Source organism: Diadema antillarum, unplaced genomic scaffold (assembly GCF_040938485.1).
Source record: "Diadema antillarum isolate AM-2024a unplaced genomic scaffold, OU_Dant_1.0 scf00000205, whole genome shotgun sequence".
Classification (NCBI taxonomy): domain Eukaryota; kingdom Metazoa; phylum Echinodermata; class Echinoidea; order Diadematoida; family Diadematidae; genus Diadema; species Diadema antillarum.
The window spans coordinates 1,002,863-1,015,181 of NW_027271094.1; the positions used below are offsets into that span (position 1 = coordinate 1,002,863).

Sequence of the window (12,319 nt, forward strand, 5' to 3'; positions counted from 1 at the left end):
AGACAATACGCACCACACACACACACCCACACACAACGGCAGTCTCCTTCAATAGAGCAGTTTTCTATTTAGGGTATTCAATACACTGAATGTATGGTGTGTGTGTTTTTTTTTACTATAAAAACCTGTCATTAATATAGTGCTGATTTATCACATCCATGCATTCGCAATGCATTTAAGTTCTTGACATTTTTTTGCGAGTATTATATAGTTGGTGCTATGTCGGGCAAGCCTTGGCAAGTTTTATTTTTGTTGTTGTTGACAGGAACAATCTATGTTGGAAAGGGGTGTACAAAATTAGATATGTCGTAATTGACCAGGCTTATTCTGCACGACAGATCCCATAACGTTGTCCAATAGAAGTTTACATCTATTGATAACGGAAGGAAGATGCTATACACTACTGACACATCAACACAAGTGAAGTTTGTGCGCTGTATTTCACGTCTCTTTGAAGCATTATAATACAGAGTGTACAACGATATGCATTATTTCAATTTCTCATTTCCATATTTAAGCGGGAATTCATTTTTTTATACTTTTCTTGAAAGTAACATCTGCATAGTTTTCACAAGATATAAATCAAAGTCCAGCAGGGCCCCATTTCACAAAAGATGTTATGATAGCAACCCTTGCTGGAGTGACAACTTCTCATAGCAACAGCCAATCAGGAAGATGGATTCTTGTCGCTACCATGACAATTGCCATTCCAGCAAGAGTGCTATCATCTATCAACTTTTTTATGAAATGGGGCCCAGATGCAACAATACTGTCACACAGAACCATATCATTTATACTTAACAAAAATAACAATATTCTGAAAACCTCTACTGACATTGGTGACCCTATCTAAGAACTAAAAGGTAGAATATCATAAATTTACGGGCCCAACGAATGATGCACAGGCCTATTTCGTAGCATGAAAATGGGATGCTCTCGTTTAACTTTGGGAACAGTCTAAAACCAACTCGCTGCGCTCGTGGGTAAACTCGCGCATCCAATAACATTCTCACGACCGATCCACTTGACTCTGTCCTGGGCATCATACTAGTATACTAACTGGCATGGAAAGTATAAAAGGAGAATATTTTGTACAGATCTGCACAATAGCTATATATTTCCGCATAATGAACAATACACAAGAGAGAGTCGATTCATAGGAACCACATCAACGAAATAAAATTTCTTTGGAAGCATTCATGAGAAAGGCAAACATTCCATAGATACAATATTGCTTATAGTTATGAACTGAATGACCAACTGCCCCAAATTTAAAAACAGAATCATTCTTATGCATATACCTATCAAAAACTTTACCCACTGTCCAAAGTAGGCTCATGTATTATCAAAGCTCAATTTGCATGGATGTAGTCTTTCATACTAAAACAAACAACAGCTCGTGAATTGTTCGGACTATACATTTCAAATCCACAAGTAAACAGCCATCCTGATTTTGTGACTGTCTAGATGAACCATTTAGTCGTCGGATGCGCTTGCTTGCGCGCGTTGCTCCTCCGCTTTACGCTCTTGTGCCCCAAAATAGTTATACATTACTACCGCGGGCACCATTATTAGAAGTCCCGCCAGTACGAAGCCCGTAGCGAGATTGAAAACGGGATGCCAGTGGAACGACGGGTCGGACGAGAACAGCGTCCAAAACAGCGCCCCTAGCGGGGTGACGAGCGCCTGGACGACCACGAGGTACACAGCACCCTCGGCGAATCGGACGAGTAGGAAGATGAAGAGGTTGGCGAGGCAGTATGCGATGATGAAAAGAGCTGAATAGAGCACGGCGTCGCTGCACTCTGGATCTTGTCCGTACATGCACCGCGCTCCGTGCGACAGGTTATCCCAGAACTCCCGAGGACTGCTCGCCTGTAGATCATTACAAATTCAAATTCTGATTTTATTTCATTTTTCGACAAAAATATATACATATCACTTTCTTTGGTAACATGGAATAAGCTATATAAGGAAAACTATGTGAAATAGAAAGGTATACAATAATTGTGATACCTTATACTAATCATAGACCTATATGCATTGTCATGAAAAACTGAAGTGATCAAAGTAAAGTATGTTAAACAATATACGCAAAGTGCGAAAAATGGAGGGACCCACTAAAAAGACAAAGCTTGTAGAATATGGGCCCCTCTGGAAGAGAACACCGATAGAAAAATAGGTTGAAGAACACAAATCTTTAAAAAAAGGTCTAGAAGCCAACTGAAAAGACAAAGTAACAAACAGTAACACGGGTATGCACACACGCGAATGGGTATGAGACGAGACTGGGACAACAAAATAATTATAACACTAAAGGGAAGACTATTTTGTCCCCTTTTCTCTCGTAACTTTTGTCTTGTCTCATACATGAGACAAGACAATATGAGTTCCGAGACGAAAGGAAACAAAATTAATTACGCCACACAGACATTCGAGCTTTACAGATTCAAAACCCCGAATTTCAACTGGTATTCACTGTTGTACTCTTGATACATGACAATAGTATTATGTGTCATATCAAGGTTCCGAGTAATGATCTCAAGTCAGCACAGTCGCGTGTTGCTTGTACACTTTGGAATACATTGTATATTGATTGCCTTTTTATAATGATTTTATTTCTCTGTTCTAGTTATCGTTACAAGTATTAGAATCATTTCATTTGTTCAAGAGCTGAAGTCTGCCCTGATTCACAAACAACTGACATGAAATAGAGTAGGCCTATATCCATTTGTAGCAACGGCAAAGCACAGGACCCATAGATTGATAATGAAATTGAAAATTATATTGTTCGGCCCTCTTGGTTTTATTCCAAGTAGAAGGACAGTGACAATCGGGGCATCACAGAAAGACAGTCAGGAAAGAGTTGATGAAGAATAATGAGGTGGAGAAAAGAAAAAAAAATATGGAAAGAGAGAAGAAGAAAAAGAAGTATTCTTTTTTTAATCAAAACAAAAGTTTGTCTTACCGCTCCAAATCCTGGAATGAAATCTGTCCAGAAGAGCCCCCAGATAATGATAGTACTGTATAACTGGACGAATGCTTGGAAGATTAATGATTCCGTCTGTGAGAGTATCGACAAAATGAAAATGGATTCATGAAGTATGATCAATAAAATGAATGATATCTTTTAGATCTCTTAACTCCTCCGCACAAAACTCGTCCTCTTTAATACTTTCGTTTTCTTTTCTCTCTCGAAGTTTCTCTCAACCTTTTCCTCTTTTTTTTTCATTCATTTTTTTTTTCATGAAAATGTATCGAAACTGATAAAGATAATTCACGTGGTCAGTGTGTGCATTGCGTAAATGCAAGTCCAATTTGTTTACATCCACTTTCGGTGTGAATTTGCGTAATATTGAAGATAATGATCGTAATGATTATTATTTTTGTTCATGTTAGCGTTAAATACCTCAAGGATAATTTTAGTCTATACTCCATAAAAAAAATATGACAAAGTTTGTATTATAAAACATCGTGCATAAATACAATACCATTAAATTGTCGTATTGTCAATAAAGAGCAACGCGCTGTATTATCGTGGTTTGTTTATGTCATGTATAGACATTGAACAGTGACAAGACAGCGGTTATCTTAGAGTTTGTACCATTACAACAGTCAGAAATTCTTAACATTGAATTGAGTTATGGGTTTGGTCCTGTTGCGGACCATCCCTATACTTACCTCATCTTGTTTGAGCTCTCTTTCCAAAATGGAGTTGAGGATGCCAAGAGGGAGAAATCCAAGGGTGAAGACGAAAGGCCAAAGGACATGGGAAATCCCCGACGAACCTTCCACAGAGGGTGACGAGTTGCTGCCCACATCCCCATCCGCCTTCGGCTGGTCGACGCCGAATATGACCGGCTCGAGCGAGATGAAAAGCCCGATGAGAACCACACCAGTGCATACCAGACGAGCTCGACTCACCCCTGCAGATGATAATGGTTTCTCTTATCTTCTATTTTCAATGCAAAATTACACATTCCAGTAGCTATTTCCTTCACATCAGAAACAATTTCGCTAAAAGCAATAAAGTATTATCGGGTTGGCTCTGCTGCTGAAGTGCTATTCCAGTGATTATAACATTCAAATTGATTTCTTCCGACGGATTGGAATCTCTGCGTACTTCTGACATTATACCTTTGACATGATGTACATTAACTTGTATTTGGGTGCACGCTAAGAGACACCACGAGTCACACAGCGCACGAGTTTTAGGCAAACAGGGCCTTCTGGGCAAAAAAAAAGGCTTTACGAGCCGGATATTACGGGGCTAATGTATGCGCAGTATCGGTCGTGGTGGGCCACATGACTCATGGGCCTTATTTGCCTTAACTCTTAATTACGGTATACAAATGGTTTGTCAGACAGTCAACGAGTAGAATTAAGCTTTCCCTCTGATTCTGGTGCCAAGCTACGTATAATCATTATTAAAATGTTTATATTTTCGTATGTGATACAATATCTTTTTGCTAGCTGAGAAAAAAGAAATAATTGGGATGTCGACCGTAAGAATGCTCATGCAGCTTGGTTACCTTTTCTGAGAATGATAAAGCGGCAGATGACAGTGAAGGGAATGATGGAAGTGCTGAGTATGGACTGGAGTTGAGGACTGGTCCGTGAGGGGTCGCTGGCATAGACCACCAGGAGACCGTTCATGGAGTTCAGTGCCCCAACCAGGATCATGGTGCGATGGCTTACGGTTGGTCGTAGGGGCATGGTGGGCTCGATGTACTTGTTGATGCCCACGAGGAGGAAAAAGAAGAGTGGGAACCAGAGTGAACTAAAGAAGAGAACGGGGTACTCGTCTGTGGAGTTTGCCGTCGTCATGGACTGGGAGAGAAGTGGGAGTGTCACCACCATCATGAGGTTGCCTAGGATGGTCATTATGGTGAGAAACACGTTGAAGATAGGAAGTGGGATGTGAAGAACGTCTTTCCCGCGAAACGAAAATACGAACTCTTTACTCGAGGGGCCGCTCGGAGTGCTGCTGGGCTCCGCGTTCTCTCCTTGGATTTGGCCGAGTTTCTGCTCTTCCGGGAGGAACGGCGTAGTCGCATCCATGTTGTCGCCAAAGTAAGGACAGGCGTCGTGATCCATTGTGTGCGTCATTTTTAAGAACTTCCGTTGCTCGTATAGTCGTGTGGAGATATCACTGAACTTCGATTCTCATGCTGGACCTTATGGCCCTAATGAAACTACGACAAGAAACAAAAAGAAAATGAACAAAAAAAGTCAACAATTATCCTTAACTCAACTCCTTATCCTTGCAATAAACACGCGTAAAATGTCACTGCACACGGTGTTGTCAACGAATCTCACTATCATTAACGTCCAGTGCCAGTGACAGAGAATTAAGTGTTCCATCATTCCTGCATAAACTAACACATTTATGGTTGAATATTGATCGACAGTGTGGGAATGAACTTGTCAGATAAAAATGAGATAAGGCACCGGTAAAAAAAAAAAAAAACAGCAATATTTGCTTTCTAGACAGCAACCAGTCAAGCAAGTCCCACATGTTTTACTCTGTAATAGTAGTCCTTGTACGCCTATATCCATCACTACTCATAATGTGAAACTACACATTAAAGGGATAGTATAGTTTTGGTTGAGACCTAATTTCAGGTTTCTAACATTTTTTGATGAGATAATGAGAGACTTCTTATGAAATATGAAAGAGCATGCAATTCTATGAGGAATTCAACATTTATTTGATGAAAATTGGTTTTGAAATGGCTGAGATATCCAAAAAGAGCGATTCTGATAAAGTGTGGGACCCACACTTTATTACGATCGCTTTGTTTTACTTTGTTTTTGGATGTTTCAGTCATTCCAAACCCAATTTTCATCAAATACACTTTGAATTCCTCTTAAAATGGTATGCTCTGTACTATATCATAAGTGTTTTCTCGGTATCTCACAAAAAGTTAAAAACTCAATTCTCATATCCACCAATACTGTACCATCCCTTTAAAGGGGATGGCTAGTAACCGATCAGTGGGAATCAGTGGGAATGCTGAGGGATGATTGTTCCAATCCTTGTGGGATTCATTTAAGAGTACCTTATATATCTACTGTTGTGTGAAAATTATTTGCTTCAGAACGGTCTCATATTCAAGTAATGTGCAGATTAATGCCCCGTCACTGACCAGGCACGCTAACCTGGAAACATTAAATTGCACATTACGTGAATATGAGACCATTCTGAAGCAAATAATATTCACACAACAACAGATGTTGTAACGTACCTGGTACTCGTAAACGAATCCCACAAGGATTGGAACAATCATCCTCCAGCATTCCCACTGATTCCCACTGATCAGTTACTAGCCATCCCCTTTAAAGGGCAAGTCAAACCCAGTATTGTGTTACTTCGTATCAAAGCAGAATGATCAGAGAAGCAGATGAGTCAATGACTGAGAAAAATCGCACGCACAATAAAAAGCTGTGTTGATTTTTGGGTGGTAACAATTTGTTTTGTAGACAAAATTTCACTTATTTCATTCTCTCAGATACTTGGGCACGGAGGAATATCATCCGCTGTCATGTAGGGGGGACATGCATGAATATATATAACATACTTTATTTCCTTTGCAAATTAAAACATGTGATGAATATTCCTAGGATACTACCTGCCCACAGGCAGGTAAGTACAAGGAAAGAAATACAGTGGACTCGGTCCATCACACCACGATTGACAGTTACACAAATATATACATGTATACAAGTACATTTACACACAAACATGATACATGAACAGCTGTTTCAGGACGAAAAGAGAAAAAAAACACTAAAATGAACTTATATCAGCATACATTTATTAACCTAAGAAACACACACACACACACACACACACAAAATAACTCTAATCATTCGTTCAATTATACGAATCTACCGAAATTCACTACCATAAATCCACCCAACATAATCATAATTATTTCACATCCAATATAATAGAAAAAACAGAAAAATATACATAATGATAAATACATATGCAAAACTATAAATCCTATAAATATACATAATTAACAATACAAAGGGGGAAAATCAAAATGGACATAACCGGCCCGTAAATAATTACTGTATATAAACGTATGATTATATGATTATGATTATAAACATAATGTTTATTATGAATCTTATTGTATACCAAGAACAGGTATGAAGAGAATGAAAATTGGTGACTGTTTGAACAAATCAAAATGGAGAGCTGCTCAATACCGAGATCACACAGAGTCCAAAATTTGTCTCTTTCTCTAAAGCCTTTACAAAATCATAAGATTGGTAGTTACACATATCTAAATTGACACTTACAAAGAAACAGTTGTTTTGTTTTTGTTTTTGTTTAAATGTATGCCAGTTAATGAAAATTGACTGTTTTGGGTGCACCAGGTGGGTTGGGGAGGATGGCCTGAGGGCCCAAGTCATTTAGTTGGCTCTTTCCAGACCCGGGCTGCCCAACCTGGTGCACCCTTACCACTCCAGCGTATGTTCTGATTTCGAAATATGTACTATGAAATTTGTGAATGAAAGCCGAATAAATAATGATAATAATAATAATGTGTCACCAAATTTTCATTGATCTATAGTACTTCTCTGATTTTTCTGTTTTCATTATATGAAGCAACATAATATTAGGATGTACTTCCCTTTACACGACAGAATACATGGTAATGCAATTAGTGGTAGGCATAATAGATGACGAAGACGTGATATAGAATTTCACTGTCATACGAAACAGAACTGCTATGACTGCAGGGCGACGTTTGGCATTTTCCTTTTAGTTTCAGTTTACATGTGCACTCATGGAGCACATGCATATGGTCTCAATTCATCATACTTCCGTCAACGATGCCATAATAATGTTATTATGATAACCCGTTATTATTATTGAAAACGCTTTAGACGAATATAATATTCATGGAACTTCACAGCAAGAGAGAGAGAGAGAGAGAGAGAGAGAGAGGGGGGGGGGGGGGTGGAAGGTGCATGGAAAAAGGGAGAGTCGAGGGGAAGAGTGATCATGGGTCCTTAGAAGAGACACACCCGCGTAGTATTATTCAGCATCAGATTCGTTACAGTAGACAGCTGCATACACCCCTGTGTATTGCTTTGTATATAGTGATCTTTATAAAACCAACGAACAAACACACAAACAACAAATCAACCAGGAACTAAAATAGGCTTACGACGTTGAGACATAGATGGCCACTCTTATACTCAAGAAACCGTCGAGTATTTCAGAGTGACACTATCACATTATGCCGATGTGATTATGTAATCTAGACTGGCATTATGAGGGCTGTGAAATACTAGTACTCATTCCCCGTGAGCAAATCAGAGTAACGAAGATCTTTCTATTATATTTCTAGGTACTGATTATCGAGTAAAATATATAATCATGTAACCTGCCGTAGTATACGTACCGAGAAGTGTGAGTTAGTGTCAACAATGTCTCCTGCGATGTTTCATGCTGCCGACGTGACAATCTTTCAGTAAAGTTTAGGTACTGCACGAGCGGAACTTGCGATTTCTTGATCCTGTCGGTTGGAAGAGAAGAGCGTTGGCAAAATGGGTGTTGATCGCTCAGCGTCGTCCCGATGAAATGCAAAGAAAGGTTCTCTGGCTCACAGCTCGCTGAACTAAATGCATGTTAATCACTATTGTTATTGGTTATAGCTCGAATTATGATATTGAACATCAAACGGGACGTTATATTTAGAAGTCACGAGCTTTATTGACCTTTGAAACTACGACAGCATATACTGCATGTATACACACACGCACACACACATGCACACACACACACACATCAAATGAAGCTCTGATTTACTTCCTGTAGTATCACTGTCAGTTTAGAAGGATCTTACCGCGTGTTTTTATTTTTCTACATAATTCTGAGTCAATCGACTGAAAAGATTCGTACATTTCTATTCATTCTGGAGGCTGCTGCGAAATGTGTTGATTGTGCAGAAGACAATGACTCTTCAAACCCTACCCCATAATTACTTGCACATCAATGCATATTTTAAAAGGCGTCGATTCTGTTTTCTAAAATTCGTTATGCGAATTGTCCTACATTCGAGCTGAATCGCAAGGCCCATGCTTCACACACAGGAGCTATCGCAACTGATTAACAAACTGCCCTACACTCTTAAAACATCCGAGTCAGAACTGACCCGGAACTGGGTCCGTTGGGGTCATACACCGTTCCGGGTCAAAAATGACTTGGAATTTGGTTATGAAGACCCCGAATGGAGTCACCCTGACCAAATTCAGCACTCTGAATGGGTCATAATTATGTGACCCCATTCCTTGTCTTATCTGACCCGGAACGGTGTATGACCCCAACGGACCCAGTTCCGGGTCAGTTCTGACTCGGATGTTTTAAGAGTGTATACTTCGACATGAATAAACACTGATTGATCAGTGTTTTAGTAGTAGCCATAACATACAAATCATGGGCATAGGCCTATGTACACTCGGACAGGATACTACTCAAACACTGATCAATTTTCTAATCGCTTCCGAAAATCCGTAAAATTCATGTGTGTGTGTGTGTGCGTGTGTGTGTGTGTGTGTGTGTGTGTGTGAATGGGGCTGTATGCAGACTCTGGAAATAGACACACAGTATACATACAGAACAAATTGGGTTATTTGAAGGGGAAAAGATAATAATTTCCCCAGAATAGAATGATCAAAACGGCGCTATAGAACATTTAGGACCCTAATGCGTGGGTATAGACCTATCTGTACGTGTGAAAGCATGTGCATTAATAAAAACAATTGCAGAGTTCCTATATCACTTTCTCCTTCAAGGGAAATTTTCTTTATCAGCAGCATATACATTAAATGGATTCAGCAAGCGCAGAATGATTATTGAAACCCCCCTGAAATTTTGCCGAATGTCAGACCATGGACCCTAGTCAGACAAACCGTTCAAAAGTTATGAATCTCTGAAGCTTAGTTTGTACTGCCCGCGAAACTTTATAACAATACGAGTCGTGATGTCACAGGATTTATAGATAGAACGTAACATACAGTTAGCAATGAATTTATCGCAACGCACACAAATCTCACACACACCATCGTGTTTGTGAATATTGACAGCTCGAACTGCCTGTTCACTGAATGGCCAATGGTAAAACTTTTCCTCTTCACGATTCATATCGTTCTTATTAATTTTAATTCGACTTTCTCAAGTTCGTTACAACCAACAATCAATGATTAATCTGTGAAAAAGACTGGTGAGGTTCCCTTCTAATGTGATGCTTATTCATTGAAATTAACAACATTTGATCACAGTGTTTCACTGAACTATATACCATTCTCCGAGATCGGAATTAGCTTCACCTTTGACGACACTGCAGTCTGCCGACAGTGACGCTTAGTACGGTCAGGGAGGTCTCACCTCCCTGGTACGGTCGTATAACTGGCATGCAATGAAGTGTAGGTAATCGACTGCCATAATCTTTAAAGAGCTGACAAAGATAACCAGACTTTTATTACCTTCACATGACTACGATTATTATATTTTCTTCAATAAAACTGATTGAAAAATATAGGGCGTTCTACCTAGAGATGGTTGATTACATGGACTTTGGAGTGAACTTTATCTCAAGTTAATGGTGGGCTTCCCGCGTTTTATGAAGCACGCTGTGAACAAAAAGCAAGTCATAAAAGAACTTCGCTATCGTTCACGAGGTCTCGCATAATTCATAAAATCTCCTCATGTCGGCGGATCTTCTTGCATTTTCTTCAATTTGTAGTGTCTTCTGCTTGCTAGTTCATTTCAAACAAAATGACAACTTACATAACAATTCAAGACCCGCCAAGGCCATAGCCATAGTTGCAGTATACAAGAATGGAGATTTTTTTCCTTCATTACAATGATTTTTGGCATTTATGATCACCGTTATCACAGTCTTGTTTCATCGTTTTAATTCATTGCTATCAGGCTATTTAGCATGCATCTAGATATCAAGGTATGTTACCGGGTAGGAAGCCCCGGTGAGAGCTTTAAGTTTCCTCACATCCATATTCCAGGCAGATCATCTTGTTGCACGTCGACCCGACGTCGAATACCTGCACGTGCCAGACTCTTCCCGATCGTCAGGCGAATTCAAAAGGTCTGTGAAGGCAGACTGTTCATTTAAGTTATTCTCTTCAGTGCACATGTAAATTGATTTTCACACAATGCATTACTTCATTTTGATTATTCCGTAATCATTACAATGTGTCGTTAGTTATTAGGTTTCAATATCAATTGCTGTTTACTCTGTTTAATGGACCTTGTCTTGCTGACATTATTTTATGTCAATGAAGAATGGGAGATGCATGTTATCTTATTGCCAGAAAGTGGAAATAAACTTGAACTGTAACTAAATTAAACTTGAAAGATGTTCTATTGTACAAAAAAAAAACAACAACAACAACAAAACGTGGAATTGCCGGTTACAGTTCGTTATTCCGAAGGTTCGTAATTCTCAAAATGAAATACGATAGTTATTCCGCAGATTCGTTAATCTGAAAACGAAATATATAGGCCTACACAAGAGGTCCGTAATTCCGAAGGTTTGATACAGTACGCACCTTCTTTTCATTTTCGCAAAAACGAACATTTTCTGAATTTCGAATTAACGAAACTTTGGAATAAGAAACTTTCTTTCATTTTCGGATTAACAAAGCTTCTAGGCCGTTCACACCCTTCTGGGCAAGCTATACGCAGGCTTGTTGCGAGTATGGATTTTCCAGCACGCAGGAGAATTTTCTGCGGGTGGACAAAAATGTTTGCGAGTTTCGCACTTGTGTATAACCTGCTAGACGCGTGCTACTTACCTCTACTAGCGTGTATTCCGTGTGACCAGCGTGAGAGCTTTGAAACCGGTCTGTTTGCTGTTACTGGTACTGCGAAGTACCTGCGTTGGAGTTGCCTGCGAGGTGCTGCCGGTGAGGGTCTCCTGCTGGTGTTCTGCATGTAATACCGTTGGGGGCGAACCCCCGCGACTCACTCGGAACAAGTTTTGAGCATGCTCAAGGCCTTGTCATACCGTATCTGGGGAAGTTTTGCTGGTTGACTTGCGGGGAAACAAATTTGCTACCCGGAGCTCTCCGTATTTGGTCCGCACCTGACAGTACTTAGCGCATATCTCGCCCGCAGTTGCCCGGAATTTGCGCACGCAAGTCCGATTTACCCTCTGCCAAGTTTTAAGCATGACCAAAACTTTTTCCGGGTGAGTCGCGGGGATTGCCAGCAGAGGTCCACGCAGAACGCCAGTAGGAGGCCCTTAGCGGCAGCACCTCGCAGGCAACTCCCACG

General features: G+C 40.0%; 1 protein-coding gene across 1 annotated transcript; it reads right to left on the minus strand.

Annotated features, from left to right (window-relative positions):
* Positions 1-1,469: 1,469 nt before the first annotated feature.
* LOC139723999 (crt homolog 3-like) lies at positions 1,470-5,089 on the minus strand. Its single transcript, XM_071635196.1, has 4 exons — positions 4,533-5,089; positions 3,682-3,926; positions 2,969-3,064; positions 1,470-1,875 (listed from the first exon to the last, which is right to left on the minus strand). The coding sequence occupies exons 1-4, from the start codon at positions 5,059-5,061 to the stop codon at positions 1,477-1,479; spliced, it is 1,269 nt and encodes a 422-aa protein (XP_071491297.1). The 5' UTR covers positions 5,062-5,089; the 3' UTR covers positions 1,470-1,476.
* Positions 5,090-12,319: the final 7,230 nt, after the last annotated feature.